This window comes from Melospiza georgiana, chromosome 16 (genome assembly GCF_028018845.1).
Source record: "Melospiza georgiana isolate bMelGeo1 chromosome 16, bMelGeo1.pri, whole genome shotgun sequence".
Lineage (NCBI taxonomy): Eukaryota > Metazoa > Chordata > Aves > Passeriformes > Passerellidae > Melospiza > Melospiza georgiana.
Genome location: NC_080445.1, coordinates 6,581,482 through 6,604,223, shown reverse-complemented (window position 1 = coordinate 6,604,223; position 22,742 = coordinate 6,581,482). Strand labels below are relative to the sequence as shown.

General features: G+C 38.2%; 1 protein-coding gene across 3 annotated transcripts in view; it reads left to right on the top strand.

Annotated features, from left to right (window-relative positions):
- The window catches only part of TRRAP (transformation/transcription domain associated protein), a 75,436-nt gene that overhangs the window by 36,628 nt on the left and 16,066 nt on the right, over positions 1–22,742 (top strand). For all 3 annotated transcript variants that reach the window (XM_058035198.1, XM_058035197.1, XM_058035196.1), the window contains exons 45-64: positions 28–241; positions 940–1,065; positions 2,685–2,831; positions 3,985–4,187; positions 4,864–4,985; positions 5,822–6,035; positions 6,797–6,976; positions 7,314–7,460; positions 8,081–8,200; positions 8,495–8,782; positions 9,339–9,476; positions 9,858–9,970; positions 10,480–10,615; positions 12,962–13,153; positions 15,029–15,224; positions 15,846–16,111; positions 16,794–16,894; positions 19,048–19,249; positions 20,351–20,515; positions 22,464–22,554. In XM_058035198.1, the coding sequence (XP_057891181.1) occupies positions 28–241; positions 940–1,065; positions 2,685–2,831; positions 3,985–4,187; positions 4,864–4,985; positions 5,822–6,035; positions 6,797–6,976; positions 7,314–7,460; positions 8,081–8,200; positions 8,495–8,782; positions 9,339–9,476; positions 9,858–9,970; positions 10,480–10,615; positions 12,962–13,153; positions 15,029–15,224; positions 15,846–16,111; positions 16,794–16,894; positions 19,048–19,249; positions 20,351–20,515; positions 22,464–22,554 (3,361 nt within the window). The remainder of the gene's footprint in view (positions 1–27; positions 242–939; positions 1,066–2,684; positions 2,832–3,984; positions 4,188–4,863; positions 4,986–5,821; positions 6,036–6,796; positions 6,977–7,313; positions 7,461–8,080; positions 8,201–8,494; positions 8,783–9,338; positions 9,477–9,857; positions 9,971–10,479; positions 10,616–12,961; positions 13,154–15,028; positions 15,225–15,845; positions 16,112–16,793; positions 16,895–19,047; positions 19,250–20,350; positions 20,516–22,463; positions 22,555–22,742) is intronic.

Genomic DNA, 22,742 nt, shown 5'->3' with positions numbered 1-22,742 from the left:
TTGCCTTTTGGGGTGCTTTCTCTTTAGGAGCAGCCCAATCAGGCCAACTTTGCCAACATTTGCACTGGCTTAGAGGTCTTAAGCTTCCTGCTGACTGTGCTACAGCCCCCTGCTATCCTGAGCAGCTTCAAGCCCCTCCAAAGAGGAGTAGCAGCCTGTATGACCTGTGGCAACACCAAGGTTTTGAGGGCTGTCCACAGTTTGCTGTCTCGCTTGATGGGAATTTTCCCCACAGAACCAAGTGAGTGGTGTTTTCTCCCTCCTTTTATCCTTTATTGCTGCATTACTTAAGTGGTTGAGGGGTGGGATGAAGGAACTCTTTGGAATGTGCTAATATTCTGTTTTATGATTCCTGCATTTAATGGTCCATTTTAGCTTACACTTTCAACCTCTGATTAAAAAAGGAAAAGCTGAAAGAAGTAATCATGTGGAATACATCATTATCCATTGACATAAAAACTTAATAACCTGTGGCTGTCATAACTTTAGTTCAAGAAATGCATCCTATAAATTTAATGTATTTTTGCAATTAGATTTTTTTCAGCTGCAGAAGTGCAATTTTTTAGTTATTAAGTTTTGCTGTTTTGCTGAAACAAGGAAGGGAGATAATGTGTAAAAAAGAAAGGCAATAAGTAATACACTGTGTCTTAACAGAAGCTAATTTAGATAATACTTTCTTGGAGAAAAGTAAATCAAAAAGTAAATCAGTAATGTAAGACTGCTCATCAAATTGAGTTACTCAGAAGAAGTGAATTATCAAAGACATATTGGTATAATAAAGAGCTTTATATAAATGAAGGATCTGCCTATGTCACCTTAGATTGTTGACAGTGTAAGACTGCAGTGATGTTTTAGTGACTGTACATTGACAGTGTAACTGTTCTTTGCCTGTTCTGTGGGTAGTATTACCAAAACTAAACACATCTCTGAACTCTGCAGGTACCTCAAGTGTGGCTTCCAAGTACGAAGAGCTGGAGTGCCTTTATGCTGCAGTTGGGAAGGTCATTTATGAGGGACTGACTAATTATGAAAAGGCCACCAATGCCAACCCTTCCCAGCTCTTTGGTAGGTGTCCCACACCCCTGGCAGCTCTGTGGGAATGCCCCTGAATGAGTCCTGTCTTTGTCACAAGTTTCCTTTTCCATAAATCTGATCTGATGCAGTGGAAGCTGTGGGAAGCATTTCATGCTTGAGAGATTGGCTTGGGATGTCGTGTCTGTGAAGGAAGGGAATGGAGGGGGGTTCATTGTGTTCTGTCTGCTCCCTGAAGTGACTTGGGAACAACTTTTGGAGGTGGGGAGCTGTAGATCTGCTAGGTGGAAGCCTTTTGTATTCAAAGTACATAGGTGCAGTATTGATATTAGCCAAAAAATAAAGTAAAAGTTACTGGCACCTTCTTACATGGAAAAAAACCAAATCCTGCAGGTCCTCTGAGATAGGACAGACAGTTCAGGGAATGTCTGTAGAGTCTTATATGTTCCTGCCTTTATTTTTAATTTTTTAAGCCTCATTTATTAGCTGATTTAGGTACTGTATTAAGATTTATGTATTTATAGATCTTAAACTCTCAGTAATCAAGAAATTACAAAAATACTATTTTTTTAAGTGACAAAATCTGAATTTTTAGCATAGCCCATTCTGAAGAGCTGAAATGCTTTTCTTTTCTTGTTTTTTTTGTACTTACTGAACTGCTAGACAACTAAGCTACATAATAGAATGACAGAGATATATAGGAATAATAGAGTTTGGCCCAGAACTGGTTGTGTTAGTAATACAGACCTGAAATTGTACAATGTTGGAAAACCTGCTGATTTAAATGGCAAATGTCCTTCACTGTTGTATTCTGTGAGCTGTGTAGATGGCTGTAATTTTACCTTGGGAATTGCCTATTTGTCAGATGTCAGGAGGTGCTTTACATCAAACTAACCATGAAAGATGTTTCTTACATTTTGTCCAGAGCTCCCTTAAAAGCAGCACCACAATCAAGCTGTCAGGAGGTGCATTTTGTAGTAACTCTGTGGCTCAGAGGCTGAGCTTTGTGGGCCAAATTTTGTGCCCATCTGATCAGAAAAAGAAATCAAAACTTTGGCAGGAGCCATTCAATGACCAGAGCATGCTTCTGTAGATATGCTGTGTAAATACATTGAATTAAAAAGTTGCAGTAGGTTTTTTTTTTAGTAGGTATAATTTTACAGGATGCATGTGCTTTTTAAGAGTGAACTAGTCAACTTGAGTTAATTTCTTCAATCCACAGAAATTGATTTATTAAACTTTTTTATAAAGTCTCTAGGTTAGAAAACCGAAGTTATGATTTATTAATTACTCAACCTGGGCCTGCTAATTTAAAAGTTTTTCTACTTTTTGCTACTAACATAAATGTGCAATATCAGGAGTAGTTGCATTTTTTAAGGTCTTGGAAATATTTGTTCTCAATCCCTTTCTTCCTGTCCTCCCTTTTCCCCCTTGCTGTTCATCACACACTTGTATGCAAAACTTTGAAATACTTTCATTAGTGCAAAATTAAAGTTGAGACTGAAATTGAGACTGAGATTTTTCTCCAAATCTCTCCAGATTTCTAATGTTTGTAACCTGGGTAGTCCCATCCTTCTTTCATGGCATCTGTACCTTACTCAGGTCACGCCCAAGAGAAGTTTCAATTCCTGAAGCCTTGTTTTTATCTCTAGGGACTCTGATGATTCTGAAATCTGCATGCAGCAACAACCCCAGCTACATTGACAGGCTGATCTCAGTTTTCATGAGGTCCCTGCAGAAGATGGTCAGGGAGCACCTGAACCCACAGGCAACAGCAGGAGCAGCAGAAGCAAACACAGGTATTACCTTGTGCAGTCTGTTAGTGATTAGAAGTGTTAGGAAGAATTAAAATATCTTCATTCTAAAGGGATTCAAATGACTGTGCAGGGTTTGTATGCATTATAACTTGTTGAAAAATACTTCAGCCTTAGTGAGTAGTGCTACTGAAGTATTGAGAGCTAAAAATGCACTTATGAGTTCCAGTTACCTGCTTAATACATGAATTTCAGTATTAGCCCAACCTTTTCAGTGAAGGGTTAGTGAAACATTTGCTGAGCTGCAGCATAAATAGAAGTGCAGAAATTCTTCAAAGCTTTAGAGGGTTGAGGGGAGAGGGGCTGAATTTTCTTGATTGGTCTGTGCTTTCACTTTTTTTTTTTTTTTTAACTCCTTCCTATTTTATAATATTAGAACAAATGTATTTGAATTAACTTGTTGAAGTGGATGCTTTAGCATCTCTTTCAGTCAGTATAATGCTGTCTGTTGTCAAATGAATTAGAAAAAATTAGATGTTCTTGTAGAAGAAAACTCAGTGCTGGTAAAGGGCCTTGTAATTTACTAATGAATAAGCTACTGAAGTAAACTTTGAAATAATTGTTGCTGTTAGATTTCCAGCCCATACTTAATTTAATTTTTGAGAACATTGTAAATTTTATTAACGCTGAGAAACAATTGGAAAATTATTAAACTTCATTGATAAACAAGTCAGGAAATTAGCTGAACAGAATTAGAGAATTAGCTGCATCACAGACAATTTCTTTCACAAAGTTAATTGTAGTTTTTCAGTATTAGGGGTCTGTAATGCCTTCTACTAAAGATCTGCAGAAAGGAAAAAACAGGCTTGCCTTTAGGATTTTGAATGGATTTGATTTTGAAAGAAGTCACAGAATCATAGAATAATTTGGGTTAGAAGAAACCTTAAAGACCATCTAATTCCAACCCCTTCCCATGGGTGGGGGCACCTTCCACTGGACAGTTGTTAAAGCTGCCCTTGGCTTGTGCCTTAGTTGTGTAGGAATGTCAAGGAGTAATTCTGAACACATCTCTGGGGATGTATTTCCAGGCAACAGATGATGCTGATATTTTTAAAATTACAGCTTCTTATCTGGAAATTTTTTTCCTAGGTGGTTCATAGGTGAATACACAACTCTAACCCTTTTTTTGCATCCATAGCAGGTACAAGTGAACTGGTAATGCTGAGTCTGGATCTTGTGAAAACTCGCCTGGCTGTGATGAGCATGGAAATGAGGAAAAATTTTATACAAGCTATTCTGACATCTCTCATTGAAAAATCCACTGATGCCAAAATTCTTCGTGCAGTGGTAAAAATAGTGGAGGAGTGGGTGAAGAACAATTCCCCAATGGCAGCTAATCAGGTAAATTGAGTAGATGAAGTCATTATTGCTCTCAAATACTAAATAACTATGGTTAGCCAATATAATTCATCAGTTTTGACAATGAGGTTTGTAATGATCTGTTATATATGTTTAGATGTCCTTGATGGTATTTAGACTATTTTAATTCCCTGTGAAAATAGCTGCAGCTATAGATACTTGGCATTTTATAGGCTTATATTTGATGTTTGATCTCAAATGCTGCTTTGTGGAGAACTTCCTTTAAAGTTTTAAAATATACTTCACATTAACCTGGATAGAAAGACTCTTCAGGGGGAAGATGACTAATGCTGGTATAAATTGTGTTACTCTTTAACATTTTGTGGCCTCCTCAATCTGCCATATTTTCATTAAAGAGTTGAGCTCTTTACAGCCTAGTGCTGTACAAAAGGACCCACACTTTTTATAATATACATTTTTAAATCCCTGAACAAGTTAAACTTATTTTTAGTCACAATTTTAAAATTCTCCAGCATATATTAGGAGGATAAGTGCTTGAGTTATTTTTATTTTTAAGAACTATGACCTACCAAGCTCTTTTTCAGTACTTTAGAAGCAGAGTCCTGTAGAGAATGGCTGAGTTGTAGTTTGAATGTGCTAGTTCTCTGCATGTTTTAAGATGAATTGACAAAATTAATCATGTGTTCTTTTACCACAGACACCTACTCTCCGGGAGAAGTCCATTTTACTGGTGAAAATGATGACTTACATTGAAAAGCGTTTTCCAGAAGACCTTGAATTAAATGCTCAGTTCTTAGACCTTGTTAACTATGTCTATAGGTAATTATAGCAATTAATCACTTAGTGCAGCTTATTGGTTCATAATTTGTACCATATATGAACTTTATAGCATGTCATCAATCCTTTTAGTCTGAATTAAGGGATTTTTTTTCCTAAAATGCAAAATCAATTCACTCTACTGAGACCACAGTGCATATTTATGGAATGCAATTTGAAAACAGGAATTCCTTAGTAAGGATTTTTACTTTTGGCACTGATAAAATACCTCCACCCCAACTTCTTCTTTTCCCAAGATACCAAAGCATCCTTGTAGCTGACTGTGGTTACAGCTAAGATCTGTCTTTTCACATTCAGGGGATGTAAAGATTCTTTTCCCTTGAAACTTAATTGTAAATTACACTTTCAGGAGAGTAACTTTTTCTAGGTAGACTTGAAGATTTGAATCACAATGAAATAATTAAAATAGTCACCTTATCAACAAATGCCAGGTATTTAATGATGTACTGCTGCTTCACATTATTTTGCAGTTATTTTGCTGCTGTACTCTGCTGGTTGACTGTGCAAAACTTTGGTGTGCACACAATGCTCAGGAAGTTTCATCAATCAATACCATTTGTTATTTCAAACAGCATACAGATGTAGCTCAGTGTTTCACAATTATGATAAGATTTTATCCTGAAAGAGTATTTCTGATAGTTCTGGGCAGTTTTACAACAAGCAGCAATGTTTGCTGTTTCTCTCAAAAACTGCACCTGGATATTTACCACGTGTGTGGTTTTACAGAAAGTAATTTCTTGGAGCTTTTAGTTTGTTATACAAAATCTAGGAGTCTTCTCTTTCTAATGGCTCTGTTATTTAATCTTTATTCATTTTAGGGATGAGAACCTTTCTGGGAGTGAACTCACAGCTAAACTGGAGCCAGCTTTTCTCTCTGGTTTGCGCTGTGCCCAGCCACTCATCCGAGCCAAGTTCTTTGAGGTCTTTGACAATTCCATGAAACGCCGCGTGTACGAGCGCTTGCTGTATGTGACCTGCTCCCAGAACTGGGAGGCAATGGGAAATCACTTCTGGATAAAGCAGTGCATCGAGGTAGGGAAACTGCTTGTATCAGTTACATGTAATTAGATAAGTGTTTTATTCCTTATTTTTTCTTGTTGGGTGTAAAGGCGCTGTATGGTGTGTGTTCTGAAGAGTGTATTGTCTGTATCAATGCTGAAAATACCAAGTCTGCTGCCTCAGCTCCTGTGGTCCTTAAAAAAGCTAAACAGTGAAATGCTGATGATTGGGAAGTGGCTTTATATAAATGTTTAAATCTGTTTTCTCTGCCAAATAATGACCAGGTTAATACTTCTTAAGGAAAACAATCTCTTATAATTGATAATGACTATGGAAAAAAACCCAAGAATTTTTGTAGGAGAAGATTTCAAGAAAACTGTTAAAGCCGGAATGTTTCCTAACAGTATGACAGCTGTTAGGTGGGATTGCATTGAAATGAAATTGCATCTTTGCCTGGGTTATTTAAAATAAAATGGGACAAAACCTTTTATTTTAACAATATGCATATTAAAGCATGAATTTAAGGTGACTATGAACGTCCATTTTAGGGTAAAAAAGTCTGTATTTATTAGCAGATTGAGGACACTTAATATATGTGTTAAAAAGTACAAAATTAATAGGGTCTCCTAGCCTTTAGGCCTAGGAGATTCTATTAATAAAGGTGATAAATAGGCCTTAAACTTACTATTGCAACTTTTATCTTCTTTTTAAATATTAAACCATAGTGATGCTTTCTTTGAAGTTCTGCAGTAAAATATATGTTCAGAAACTCTTGTTACTTCTCCACATGGCAGCTGCTGTTGGCAGTATGTGAGAGGAACACCACGATTGGCACCAGCTGCCAGGGGGCCATGCTGCCCTCCATCACCAATGTCATCAACCTTGCTGACAGCCACGACAGGGCAGCCTTTGCCATGGTCACTCACGTCAAGCAGGAGCCTCGGGAGAGGGAGAACAGCGAATCCAAAGAGGAGGTAACTGATGGAGAATACTGTGGGGAAAGCAATCTCTCTGATGGAATTTGGCTCTTCCTAGTTTCTCACCAGACACCTTTGGAGAATGAGTGATGATGTGTACATGTTGTTCATGTCTCCTGTGGTTTAAGCATGCTTGGGTCTCTCAGAACTCCCATTCATTCATTTAGCCTTTACTTCAGCACTCTAGGCAATTACAGATTTGAACCTGGAGAAGGAGGAGAAACAGTGAGGTCTGAAATAAATTGATCAGGAGGATGTTTTCTATTGTGGAAAACAAGCAAAAGTACACAGAAGACGCCTATTTTTACGTACTGTGTTGTTTATTTCTGTGTAGGATGTTGAAATAGACATTGAATTGGCTCCAGGAGATCAGACCAGCACTCCCAAAACAAAGGAGCTTTCAGAGAAGGATATTGGCAACCAGCTGCACATGCTGACCAACCGGCACGACAAATTCCTCGACTCCCTGCGGGAAGTGAAGGTGGGTGCAGGTTGTTGGTGACAAACCACTTTAATCCTGAAACTTCAAACTGATCTGAAATGTTTTGTTTTTTTTTTTCCTTTTTATATCTCACATTTCTCATTTTTTAGCTGAGTTTTCTTATTTCGACATCTCTTATAATCTGTAGTGTCTTATGGTAAAAAGTGCTTAAGCCTTCACTTCATTGCTAGTTATTACTGTATCCCCTTCCTACAAAATTAAATATCATCCTCCTTCTAAGTGTATTTTAACAATTCATTTCAGAAAATAGTGATGACAAACACAGGGTATAGGATCAAAAATGTGTATCAGCATCTTATGGTTACATGATTTCTAAGAAAATAATTTAGCTGAAAGCTATGTTTAAATAACTCCACACTAGCAACAGCTCTATCCAATTAGCTTGATTATTCCTATTACCAAGATGATCAACATCTTCCATTTTTCCTTGTTTTTTTTGATGGTTGCAGTAATGAATCAGAGTCTTGATCAACATGAAAATAGGATTAAATTTTTGTTGAAAAGACATTAGTATTACTACTGAATCAACTGTATAACTGAACTGTTTTGCCACAGGATTAATTGTATTTTCCTGTTTCTGTACATCTGTCTGTTTCCAGACGGGAGCGTTGCTGAGTGCCTTTGTTCAGTTATGTCATATTTCTACACCTTTGGCAGAGAAGACTTGGATACAGCTATTTTCACGACTTTGGAAAATCTTGTCTGACAGACAGCAACATGTGAGAACCTTTCTCTCTCTCCATTTACAGATTCCTCTTTGTAAATGACTGCTGTTCCAGGAAAATGTGTTTGTGTGGTGACTTTGTTCACTAGCTTTGAGATGTTTGCCATTCTCAGCCTGTTGAATGCTGTGTGCCTGTATCAATACATCTTTTGAAAGAAATAGGGCCTTTCATTTTACAAAGAGAAATATACTTATTGAAGGGTTTTTTCCTGTACTAGAGAGATGTTAAATCTGATTACTCTAATTGAAGAATCTGAATAAACAGATAATATGGTGTTTTTTCTTCTAGGCTCTAGCAGGTGAAATAAGCCCTTTCTTGTGCAGTGGAAGCCATCAGGTGCAGAGAGATTGCCAGCCAAGTGCCCTGAACTGCTTTGTGGAAGCAATGTCACAGTGTGTTCCTCCCATTCCCATCAGACCTTGTGTCCTGAAATACTTGGGGAAAACTCACAACCTCTGGTTTCGTTCCACACTCATGCTGGAACATCAAGCCTTTGAAAAAGGACTCAGTCTGCAGATTAAGCCTAAACAGACAACAGAATTTTATGAGCAGGAAAGCATAACCCCTCCTCAACAGGTAGTGTTATATTTATTGAAATACCTTGTGAAACATGAAGAGAAAAACCTAACACTGACAAGTCCTCCACTAAACCATGTCCCCAGTGTCACATTTTACATGTATTTTAAATACCACCAAGGACAATGACTCTAGCACTACCCAGGGCAGCCTGTTCTGCTGCTTTACAACCTTTCCAGTAAAGACATTTTTCATAATACCAAATCTAAACCTCCTCTGGTGCAACTTGAAGCTGTTTCCTCTTGTCCTATTGTATTATTGACTTGTTTAAAAATTTTGTTTTTTTATGATTTGATCTGTTGTTTTAGGGAAGATAGGCAAGAGTCAGCGTACAAGCCTTAGGATGTTTTTGTCATGCAGTGTTGTTTTCAGTACATGGTTCTTACTAATTTCTTCCCTTGTACAGTTTTAAAGAGAATTTTAATAAGTTTTGTAAGCCCTTCTCTGTTTCCATGTCTTTCTTAGCTTGTCTCAGTGTAGAACATGGGGTTTGCTACCTACTATGCTTTATAAAGACAGCTTAACTGTGGAGAAATATGTGTTCTTAACCTTGCAGGAAATCCTGGATTCCCTTGCTGAGCTCTACTCTTTGTTGCAAGAGGAGGATATGTGGGCTGGGCTGTGGCAGAAACGCTGCAAATTCCCAGAGACAGCAACAGCCATTGCCTATGAACAGCATGGCTTTTTTGAACAGGTACAGTCTTGATTTTAGTAATTATCTGAGTAGTTCTGCTGTCAGGATAAATATTCTGGTCAGCAGAAAAGATTTCTGAATATTAATTATTAATTTCAGTCTTCTAAAATGGAAATGCCATGGCTTCTCTGCTGTCTACAGTAGTAGTTTGAGGCCTTTTAATACTGAGGTAAGGTGAAATTTTTGTGCACACCCATCAGATTTTCATGACATTTGTCAAGCTGTCAAATAATAGCTATATTCAGGAATGAATTTAACACACTTGACTTCTTTTTTTCAAGTCTGTGAAGGTTTTCTTATCACTTGTTCTTAAAAATAAAAGAGTATTGAGTTATTGTGTACGTAGCAGATGGAAACCTGGAATGGTTGAATTTTCTTTAGGCACAAGAAACTTATGAAAAAGCAATGGAGAAGGCTAAAAAAGAGCACGAAAGGAGCAATGCTTCCCCTTCCATCTTTCCTGAGTACCAGCTCTGGGAAGACCACTGGATTCGGTAAGACTTGGAAGCTAATGTGGAACAAATGTTTTTACCCTGCAATAGAGGCAAAATACCCTGCTCTTGGTTTAAAGCATTAGTTATGAGAATAAACTTACCTCAGGACTTAGCTCAGATACAGAGAAAACCTGAGGGAATAAAAAAAGCTATTTTGTATTCCCTTAACAGAGCCTCAGAAGTGATATGCCTGAATTGCTGTAAAAATGTAATTTGCTATTGGTGGAAACAGACTGGAGTTAAAATTTGTTTTTCCTATTTAAAATGGTTGTTCTGGGAGACACAAAATGCAGCTCTTCCCTGTTCACAGATTTCTGTATTATAACTGATAATAAATAAATAAAAAAAGTCTTCCCATCTGGATAAAACTTCTGCAGTGCTTGCAAAGCTGTTTGTAGACAAACAAATATGCAGATAATATTCTAATACACAAACATTTATTGTCACTTTTATTGAAGTTTTTGGAGGTTTTTTGGTAACAAAATTGACACTGCCTTTGATTTTCTTAGTTGCTCAAAAGAGTTGAACCAGTGGGAGCCTTTGACAGAATATGGCCAGTCCAAGGGTCACATAAATCCTTACCTGGTGCTGAAGTGTGCGTGGAGGGTCTCAAACTGGATTGCTATGAAGGAGGCTCTGGTGCAGGTGGGTCAGGGCTTTTTGTGCTCATGTTTAGTTTCTCCTCATCCTGCCTTGGGTGTCTTCATTCTGACTGTTTTAGGAACCATCCCATGAGAATAAGCTGGTGGTTATTGCTCTTGAGGCTGCTAGGACAGCCAGGCTGCATGGACATCTTGAGCTTCCTGGGGCCAATGGCAGACTTCTGTTGGAGCTGCCAGTAGATTGGAATTTTTTAAAGTGTTCTATAAGGTGTCACTAATCTAAGCAAGATGGAAAACATGGTGGGGAGTTTGTGTTTTGATTTGGTTTTTCTTAGATTTGGTTTTTCTGTTTTGCTTTAATTTTAAGGAAATATATTCTCTGTTCATGGTAGGTAGAGTTGCTCATCTGATGAGGTAGTATAGAAACATTAACCAGATGTAAAGCTGAAATCTAAAAGGTGAGAATGCTGTATTAAATCGCAGGTGGAAAGGAGATTGCAGATCTTTAATGCACTATTGTATACAGTGGGGCAATACTGGAATTACTGTGCTAAAGATGCCAGAATTTGCAATGAAAGGGTGAAGTGCATATTTAAAATACAATGTGAAGCCAAATGTCTAAGCAGCAAACTGCACATGCAACAAAAACTGTCTTATGGGTACTATTTACATTTTAATTAATTTATTTTGTTCTTATAACACTTAGTATTCTATGTCCTATTTAAGTATGCAACTTCAGAGGCTAAGTATAGAAATATATGAGAAAGCTTTAAAGCCTAAAATAAGAACTATATTGTACAGTATATTATAAGCCTTGGGCTTGAAGAGAGTGAAATAGATCATATCTGACAGCTTCTGGTTTTGGACAATTGCAAGTTGAGTGGAAGTGACAACCCTGAGTAAGTGCTGATATGCTGTAGCTGCAGTTGTATTAAATGAAGTATTTTCAGTAATGAGACATTTATGTTATGACTGAGGAGAAGATGCTGCTGAAGCCATAAATGGAGCCTTTGTGACTCTAGTCAGGTTCTTGTAAAAGTGTCAGCACACGTTTGCATAAATATTGGGATCTGAAAGAATAATTGATTCTATGCTGCTGTACCTCACTACTCCAATTTTATTGATATTCTTTAATGTTGCTGTTTCTTGTCAAGTTCCATGGTTGATCCACAAGAGAGACCAGGGATGATGGCAAATATCTATCAGTTTTTGTAAATCTTTGTGAAAGATTTTTAATAATCTACTCATTAAAGTTGAGCTATTAAAACAGCAAGTAGCCTTTGATAGGACCCAAGACTCATTTCCATTTGCTCACACTGCCATTGTGTTTAATGATCCAGTAGATAACATAATAAAGAAGGAGATTATTTTCACTGTATAAGTGTAAGGATGCTACCTGGCACTTTCTCTTTGCTGGTTCAGGCGTAAAAGTCAGTTGAGGATAACAGGAATAACAATTGTAATGGTCACCATACAGTTTATCAGCAGGAGGATAATGCAGGGGGATTTCTGTGTTGCACATCAAACCATAAAGAGCTTGATGTAAAGTGAAGGAAAAAGAGGTGAGAAAGTTGTAGATTAAAGGCCTGCAGCATCAGCTGGTGAGCACTGGCTCAGTGCAAGTTTGCTGTAAAGTGCTCACAGAATTCATGTGCTGCACAATTCAAGTGCTTTGCTGGGTTTAGTTGCCTTATTTCTACTGTTCCAGAGTTCTGAGGAAATGGTTTAAAAATTATTTTATAAAATTATTTTATGAATTATAATTTTATGTGACCTGACTTTACACCTGTGCTCAGGAATTACTTGACCATAAATGAGAAGTTGGTTGTGATTCTATATCACAAATATAAGCTGTTTATTTTCATAAACTTAGCAATGCCCTAGAGCAGACAAGGAGTACAATGCTGCATGATGTGGGACAGTTAGGCGCAGGATCCTTTTAGGTGAGAAGTTGCCATTACATGTTCCAGAGCCTCTGAAGCATTTCAGACTTAGTGTGTGTTATATGCTGAGAAGCATCTTCTGACTTTGTGCAGGGTGAATTGTTTGCTGTGACCATCCTGCTCCTGTGGCAGGGCTGCTTTGGGCTGGCTCAGCTCTTTGAGATGCATTACAGTTGTCAGAATAAAAATACCCCAGCAGCAGCTTGGGCATGGGCACTTCTTCTCTTGTGCTGAATTGGCAATTGATGTGCTAGCCTGCCCTTGCCATTAACTTTAGGAGAGCTGAAACTCCTCTAGTGACATAAATATTAATACTTCAGTCTGATATTTTTAAAAAATGAGATTATTTTTAAAACATCAAAGTTGTTTATTTAAGAAACCTTAAAAATGTTAACTGTTTGAGTAGGAACGATCTTTACTGGACGTTTTTCCTATTCCACGACCAGGTGGAGCTGAGTTGTCCAAAGGAGATGGCCTGGAAGGTGAACATGTACAGGGGGTACCTGGCCATCTGCCACCCCGAGGAGCAGCAGCTGAACTTCATCGAGCGCCTGGTGGAGATGGCGAGCAGCCTGGCCATCCGCGAGTGGCGGCGCCTGCCCCACGTCGTGTCCCACGTCCACACCCCCCTGCTCCAGGTAACAGCAGAGCTCTCAGCTCCAGGTGTCCTCCAGTAGCAGGTCTCAGAACTGTTAAAAGCTTCAAGTGTGAAATATTTTAGTGTATATAATATATATATATATAGTACTGATAGTTTTTGCGTCGCGGTATTTTTGTTCGAAGTTGCAGAATGTGTGTTTCTGTTTCTTCAAAGTACTCGTTGCTTATCAGGAAGAGCTGGTAAGTGATTAAACCCACCTTTTTTCAGATATCCAGAAATATTTTTGGGGAGCACCTGGCACAATTGTGATTATATGGAAAATGTAGTTTAACTATTAAATGAAATGAAATAACATGTTTTACATGGTGAGAAACAAATGGTTGTGTCCTTTGAAACTTTCACACACGTTTTACCGTAACAAAAATGGATTTCTGTTTCCTTTTGAAGTGTATAAAATATCAACACCCCATTGTTTTCTCCATTATTTAATCATGTAAAAAATTAATTTTGCAACTGTAAGAGAAGAATTTTTGAGAGTAGATGTTTTATTGACAAGTATAATCAGACAGAAGTAGATGCCTAAATCCATCTTTAAAAATTTTGATTTGGCCCAGAGTTACTTTCAGAAGATTCTTAAAAATGAACCTTGTCTCCTCTGATCTGTGTGGAACCAGTGTGGAAGTGGGGCTGAGGCAGATCGTGCTGGGCTTGGCAATGTGGGATTTAGGCAAAACATTCCATTCATGTGACATTTAGGCTTTGTCCCTGTTTAGATACTCTATAAATATATACCTGACAAAGCTCTTGTTCCTGTGGAGGGAACCCTTCATCTCCAGGGGAGAAATTGTGGAATAGCTCAGTTTTCATAATGGATAATTTCTTGATGAGCCATTGCTCAGAGATCTGACACTGAGCCCCGCCTGTGGAAGTGCACAGGACTTTGCTTTGAGTTGTCTTTGATACAGAGGCCTCTGTGATTCTGTTTAAGATCAGTGGTTTCATTCTGTGTGTGTGATTCATAACCAATCTACGCCATATATGAAGGGGCCTCTATAAAATGATTGCTCCTGTGGGTAGAGCTCACACAGCAGCTCATACCTTTGAATTTTTATAATATAAATTGATGCATCAGATAAAGTGAATGAATATGGAAGTTTTCTCCATATTCAGAAGAAGTTTTCAAGTAAATAAGTACAATTTGTGAGCTCACACAATATCATTAGATGGCTTCTCAATGAATGCAGCTCCTTCCTGCTAGGATTTCACCCATATCTCAAATTGCCCCACCTCCCCTCCTCAAGAATGGCAGCATCTGCAGCAGGAAAAGATTAATATTGCTAAATAAAGTATTTAAGTGTTTTCAGATGTCAATTAAAACAAGCTTTTAAAACAATCTAATATGTATATATCCCTTGTGAAGAAATGATAAATTAGTCAGTGACTGACAGAGGTACAAATGCAGCCTCGAATTTGCACTGCAGTAATTACTTTTTTTTAAATATCAGATAGTATGTGATTAAATACCCATGAGAAAATTAAATTTATGTGATGAATGGGTGTAGGATGAAGGTTAAGCTATTGTGAGAGCTGATACTGAGATGATTGTAAGAAAATATTACTTTAATTTATTTTGTTTCAAGAGATTTCACTCTATAAATTTGGACTGCCTTTTTTTCTCACATAGTTATCTCATTTGGTTGATTAACAGTGAATACAGCTGTTATCTGCCAAGTGGTAGCTTAGAGAATACTACACTGGCTTTATTGTACTACAGGTAATTAAATTCCATTAAAGTTTGTGGGCCTTTTCTTCAGGTGGTTGAAGTTTTAACAAACTGTCTGCTGCCTTTAGTGGGTTCGAGACTGCTGCCATCTTCTGTTTGGTCCTTATTTATATTGTGGATGTTTTCTAGGCAGCACAGCAAATAATTGAACTTCAGGAAGCAGCCCAAATAAACGCAGGACTGCAACCAACTAACCTGGGGAGGAACAACAGCTTACATGATATGAAGACTGTTGTCAAGACTTGGAGGAACAGGTTACCTATTGTGTCAGATGATTTATCCCACTGGAGCAGCATTTTCATGTGGAGACAGCATCATTACCAGGGTAAGTCTGCCTGGTCCAGCATGCATTCATCATAGAATTTTCCAGACAACACATATTTTATTTGCAGGGATCCCTGTGGCAGGGAGGAATGATGAATCTTTCTTCATGTTCTCAGAAGGCTAATTTATTATTTTATGATACTATAGTATATTAAAGAATACTATACTATACTAAAGAATACAGAAAGGATCCCTAAGAATGCTAAAAAGGTAATAAAAAAAACTCATGACTCTCTTCAGAGTCCCAACACAGCTTGGCACTGATTGGCCAATGAGTGAAGATAACTCACATGAGAAATCAATGAAGCAATCTCCAAACACATTCCATGCATTAGCACAACACAGGAGAAGCAAATGAGATAAGAATTGTTTTCCTTTTTCTGAGGCTTCTCAGCTTCCCAGGTGAAAAATCCGGGGAAGGATTTTTCAGAGAATGTGAATGCCACAAAGACCTAAGTTCTTGGTGGCTGATTTTGGTGAATTGTAGATTTTATTCAATTTTCATTGAAATGCCTGATTGTCCTAAGTCATCCCCATCTTAAGTCATGTGTGTTGCTGTGTAAGGTGCTGCCCTCTGTGTAACGCCATTTCCAATGGCACACATCTCACCTTGCCTTCCCAGCCATTGTGACTGCCTATGAGAACAGCTCCCAGCACGACCCCAGCTCCAACAACGCCATGCTGGGCGTGCACGCCTCGGCCTCGGCCATCATCCAGTACGGGAAGATCGCGCGCAAGCAGGGGCTGGTCAACGTGGCCCTGGACATCCTGAGCCGCATCCACACCATCCCCACCGTGCCCATCGTCGACTGCTTCCAGAAGATCCGCCAGCAGGTCAAGTGCTACCTGCAGCTGGCTGGAGTCATGGGCAAAAATGAGTGCATGCAGGTAGGGCAGCTTTGCTCCTGAAGCTGTTGTTGGGTCCTGTAACCCCACGAGCCGTCAGATGCATTGATCTAAACAAGCTGCCTGTATCCAGAGCAGGGGCTGAGTTGCCTTGGCTGTGTTATAGCCTGCAGGGAGTGTTGCTTTGAGTCATGCTGGCAGTCCAAAGCAGTTAATGTCCACTGTGAATATATTAAAAATTAGCTGACCCAGAAGTAAAGCGGGAGTACGTTTATTTAAATCTTACAAGAGGGATAAATGGAAGGACTTTGAAAATGGCATTATTTGTAATGGGAAAAAACAACACTGAGTGTCTGACTCAAGAGTGATGGATGCAGTCAAACTGAAGTAACATTGTATGTGTTGAAAAGGAAAAAACGTGATTTTAGGCAAAACCCACTGGCACGTGGGTGACCAGCAAATGAACCTTGTAATATAACATAAGTATAATTGTAACATAAACAAGGTGGGAAGATAACTGCTAAATGTTGCCTGTAGTAGTTGGTTTCCATAGGCCAGTGGAAACTTAAAATTGTCAGTCTGTATTTTTTAAAATTAAAACAAAATACTTGAAAGTCATGCTATTTAAATTTCAAGATAATATTTTGGCTGTTGTTTTATAGCACTTTCATTTAACAAAGCCTTCCCTCTCAAAAGAGTTTTCTCACTAAGGCTTATTTAACAGGGTCTTGAAGTTATTGAATCAACCAATCTGAAGTACTTCACCAAGGAGATGACTGCGGAGTTTTATGCTTTAAAAGGAATGTTCTTGGCACAGATTAACAAGTGAGTATGCTGACTGCAAGAAGCACTAGCACACATCTGAAAAAAAATGTAGTTGAAGTATTCAACAAAGTATTTGAGCAGAAAAGCCATTCCCTGTCTTTATACCAGCGTAAAATTTCTCACTGCTGTGTATGTAAGAAAGTAAAAGTATCTGTGAGAGTTCCTTTGCAGTTTGGAGATGTAATGATTGGTCCTATATTGAAGCCTTGTAGGACAGAAGAAGAAATGGTTTTGCTTTCCACTGACAGGCATTTTACTGTTCTGAGGAAGATCTCTCTTTAATTCAATAAATAAATAGCTCATCAATCAAATTTTGTTTGGTAATGCCAAAAAGACCCCTTCAGATTTCAAGAGCACTTAGTGGGGATGGGATTTAATGACAATTTTGTTATGTGTTACATGTGGGTGGAATAATTCCTTTACCACTGCATTGTGGCCACTTACAGAATGAAATCCATCAGGTCTCAAGCTGTACACTGCAACCTCACATAGCAATTCAAGTCAGGAAATGATGAATATCTTCTTCTGTGGTTACAAGAGAGGATTTTAAATAGGCAGACTGCAATTACTTGGATGGAAAGTACAGTGGGCTTTTATATGGTCACTGGCTTAATTGTAGTTGAGATGTAAAGAGAAGAAAGTGTGCCTCCCCTATATTGTTAAATTTTTAAAAATTCTTGCAGAGAATTGTGTCTGTTTGTTCCTTCAGGATTAAATGGATAAAGGTTTCTGGTTAAAAACATGGTTCTGATGTACTTAGAGTTTCTTAATCTTGCCAAAAACCACACAAACATTTTTTAGCACTGCAGTTGAGGTCAGGAATTTAGGAAGGTTTCTGTTGGGACCAGTGGCAGTGTTGAACCTGAAAATGGGACTGCTGATTGATTACCTGTGTGTCAAAGAAACTGAAGTTAAAGGTCACCTCTGCTCCTGCATCCCCCTGTGCTCCCCATTGGCTGGCCAAGGTGATAGAAACCATTTTAAAAAAATCACCTCAGGTGTCAAGAGTGATGGATTGTAGAGTGGGAGAAAGGAAAACGGTCAGGGAAGTTCCTTTTTTATAAAGGAGCAGTAGTGATGCAGAGTCATCCATCAGGCTGCTGCTGGGCTGGCTCACTTCAAACCTTCATCCAGGGTGCAGGGAGCTTCTGAAAGCAAGGACATTAATGTAGCACAAAAACTAACACATGACAGACAAAGCTGTTTTCCATTCTAGAGTTATGCCTCAGTAGCTGGTCATTTTAATTTAGTATTATGATTTCCCAAGCTAATATTGTTATGTTAAAAATATATTACAGGTAATTTAAAAAATGAGTCAAACAAGCATCATGTTACTTTGATATTGGTTATTTCAATGCTTATTCTGCAAGGGAGAAGTGAAGCTCTTTCTGTTCATAAAGAGTCTTGAAAAACTTAAGGTTTCTTTATTTTGGTGATGCTTATGTGAGTTTTCTCATCCTTTATTTTTATGCCTAAGAAATAACATAGATTCAAGGGATGTATATATACTGGGATGAATCATGCTAAATTTTAGACTTGTGACACTTGAGGAAACCTGGAGAAAACCTCAGAAGTAACAAACAAATAATCTTTTGGTTACCCAGAACTGTGTGATTAACCTTCAAATTCCTTCAGTTTTCCTGCTGAAAAAAAGAAACTTTTACAGCTGGTGGGATGAGGAACTGACTGCTTCCAGAAAATGTTGGTTGTAAAGTTTTTCATGACTTGTCTGAAAAACAAGTTAAATAAAATGCCTTCCTCTTAAAGATAATTTAAATAACATCTTCCTAATGTTGCTTTACTCCTTTTTTGCCCAGTGGAGCAGCATGTTTAAATGATTTTGCTTCATTTCCCTTGTATTATTATTTGTTCTTCTTTCTCCCAAAGTAGTGCACTGGGAGTTTCTTTTTCTTTTTTTTAAGGGAGTATGTGAGATTTTTAGTACTTAAGAAACTGTTCTCATGTTGAAGCATTTACTTTTGTTGGTGCTGAACTGCAAGGAAAGCAATGACGAAACAGTTGTAAGGGACCTTATTTAAACGGTATCACTGAGTATTAAGAAACTAATTGCTTGCCCTATCAGAAATCTGACTTACACCAGCAAGCAGCTACTAAATCATATAAAACTCATATTCCTACTTGTCACCACACAGGTCTGAGGAAGCAAACAAAGCTTTTTCTGCAGCTGTGCAAATGCATGACGTGCTGGTGAAGGCGTGGGCCATGTGGGGGGATTACCTGGAGAACATCTTTGTGAAGGAGAGGCAGCTCCACCTGGGGGTGTCTGCCATCACCTGCTACCTGCACGCCTGCCGCCACCAGAACGAGAGCAAGTCCAGGAAATACCTGGCAAAGGTGAGGTCTGGGGGGTTAAAACAACACCCAGAGCTTCACCTCCTTGGGAAGGGCTGGGATGATGTTCGGTGCTCAAGTTTTTGCAATTAGAGAGAGAGTTACTCAGGCAAAGCTTTCATTTAGATAGAGGGGGCTGTGTGTGGTTGCTCATAATTAATTTTGGGATTTTTTTATGTCAGTGGGATGTCTGGATTTTCCTTTAAATGTGGAACCTTCCTGTAGGAGGAAAAGGGCAAATCACATCCAGCATTTCTACTACACAATGTGTTGCAATACTTGCAAAAAGGCATCCTTTGGTGCTTTAAAAAGCAACATAGTTTGAGGTCTGTTTATCATTACTATGGATAAATAATATTGAGGTTTACCTAAGTATTATATTTTATTCCAGATAAGCATTTTCTGTACAGTTTTACTCTGAAATTCAGCAAAATTTTGGCCAAAAAAAGCAATTTGTGTTGTATGTTTCTCAGTTTGGGGATATTTAATCTCTGTCATGAAGAAAATTGAAAAATTGTACCAGACCAGGGAAGACAATCTGTTCTGACCATGAAACAAGCACAGAAAATATTGTCTGAGATTAAAAAGGTGGCCTCAACAACACTCTGAAGTTTATTATTCTCCCTGTCTGGTTGCATAATAATTAATGATTTTTAGTCAATGTTTAATATATTTAATTTAAATTAAACTAGGGGTGGACAGTTAAAATAATTAAGAACACCCAAAGAAATAATCAACTTCTTGTATCAAGGTTCATTTATCTGAGTTGGATATTTTAGGTTCTGTAAAATTGCCTAAATTTTTATCCACATGCCCAGCTAAAACCCCAAAGAGTTTCTGGAATGCAGTCATATTCATTTGCTCTTTTCTGCCTTCATAGTAAGGAGTACACTTACATTTAGTTTTTACATCCTTTAAATCTTATTTCTGAGGAAAAAATAGCATTGGCCAGGAACAATGAATGTAAGCTTGTCTCTGAGGCAGCTTTAACACTTTCAAGGACTACACAGTCATATTAATAAAATATCTCTGCTTTTGTGCATCGTGATGATTGATGTGGCTTAAATTTAACCACTGAGAGATCCTCTTGAAATTCTCTCCTAGGTTCTTTGGCTGCTGAGTTTTGATGATGATAAGAACACCTTGGCAGATGCAGTGGACAAGTATTGTATTGGTGTCCCACCCATCCAGTGGCTGGCCTGGATCCCACAGCTGCTGACCTGCCTGGTTGGCTCAGAGGGCAAACTCCTCCTCAACCTCATCAGTCAGGTACTGGAGATAATCCCTAATTCCTTTTTTGTCTGTAAGCTTCATTTGTGAGGTGATGCACAAATATTTTTTAAAGCAGATTGCAAAAATGCCAGGCTTTAAAAATGGTATTGTTTGCAACTGTTGATGTGTTAAAAAATGGCAATTTCTGCCTTTAAGCAGGATATTTTAAATTTCATACTGACTTTTACTTATTGAGATTAAATCCAGTGAAATTGTATCCTTATTTGTATAAGGCATTATAGCTCTCTCTCTGGAATTCTATTTAATGTATTTTTGTGAATTATATAGAACACATAAAATACATAGTTAAAAATACTTGTAATGTAGGAGTAAAGCTTGGTTAGATTTAGTAGCTAAAGAGCAAACTGTCTGGAAGTGTTTTGGTGTTTGTTCATTCAGGTTGATATAAAACAGTGAAGTCCCATTAATGCTCAGGTGGCCATGGGAAGCTCCCACAATACCTGAATTCCAGGCCTACACTGCTCCACTGTTTCCTGGAAACTTGCACAGGACAACTGTTGTGCTGAATTCCTCACAGAACTCCTTTCTTTCCTCCCTTCTTGGTTTTTGAGATCTGGAATTTCTGACCCTGCACGTCCCTTCCAGTTCAGGGTATTCTATGATCCTGTGAGACTGAGCTCCTTTTATCCTATCCCCTGACTTTGCTTATTTAGACCTCTGAGAATGTGAGTTTTTGTAGCTAGAGAATGTCCATTTGTGTTGGCATGGGTGTACACAGCTCTGGATATGTCTGTGTGTGCAGATGTGCTCATGTTCCCTTCCCTCCCTCTTCGTAAAATTAAATGTAACTTTGAAGAGACCATGGTGCCAGGCAGCTTAACATGCCAAAGCAGATAAGGCAAACTTTGATGGGTGTTGCTTGGTATTGTCTGGCAACACCAGTGTGCTCTACTGTCTTCTGGCAGAAAATACTCTTTTCATCACTTTGTAGACACTTTATTTGTTGAGATCTGTATAAAATTTGTAGAAGTGAGTGTTTGCTCGAAGTCATACACTAGTTGGAGCTTAGACTTGTAAATATCACAGATACTCCTGTTTGTCTTACCTTTAAACTTTAGGTACGTAGAAAAAGTATGAAATAAAAAAATACCGTATTTTCTGTGTTACTGCTTTAAAACTCCAAAATTCTCTTCAAATAGCTTTTGACTTACAGCATGAAGCATGTATGTGTTAGGTTAGTGATCTGTCATAAATATCAGATTACTGAATGCTTCAATCCCATTGCTACATTTCCACCACTTACCATATCCATTTGGATGGAGAAAGGATCTATGATTTAGTAAAATTGTGGCTCAAGAAGCCTCAAATGCTGTCTTAAGATGTGCTCTACTGCAGGTAGTAGACGCATGGTTTCTTTCCTTTAATAGATACTGAGATTTACAGATTTAAATGGGATGCTGAATGTCAACATCTCTTTAGGGTTGTTTTTTTTTAATGGAAGCCATAAAATCCTGGTTTTATTTTTGGGTGCAGTTGATATCCCTTTACATTAAGTGCCACAATTAGGTGGAGTAAAGTTACTCTCTAATGGGCTTTCTTATCAAGTATGGTGGGGCTTGCTGGGAATTGTGGCCTAATTTAAAGACTAACTGCTGTCATTATGTCTGTTTTTCTTCCATTATGCACATGAGTAAGATCTTTGAGCTGGCCCAGCTGGAGCTCTGACATTATGCTGCTTTCAGGTTTATTAGGCAATATGATCTGGAAACCCTAATTAGGTAATGTCTTAACAGTGTGTGCAGGGAGCTACCAATTCATCCTCTTCGGGTTCCTGTTACTGAAAGAATCTTTAATTTCCATAAGCTGTTATTTAACACAAAGAGCTGATTATTGCTGAATTGGACTCATTTACAAGAGAACCTCTCTGTGTTGATGTGATCTGTAGTCAGTATTCCTTAACTGAGAAATGTGTATCTCCAAATAGGTGGGAAGAGTCTACCCCCAGGCTGTTTATTTCCCTATCAGGACCCTCTATTTGACCTTGAAGATAGAACAACGAGAGCGCTACAAGAGCGGTGAGTTTGGTCCTCAAGGAATTGTTGGGCTCCTTGGAACTTAATTGTTAGGTCAAGTTTCACTGGGTATTACAGAAAAACAGATTCTCCAGAAAATATACCAACTTAGCAAAGCTAAGGAAGAAAACTCTTGATAAGCTCTGCTTGTATTGGTTTGTTTCTGTGGAGTTAAACCTGCAGATGGCTTG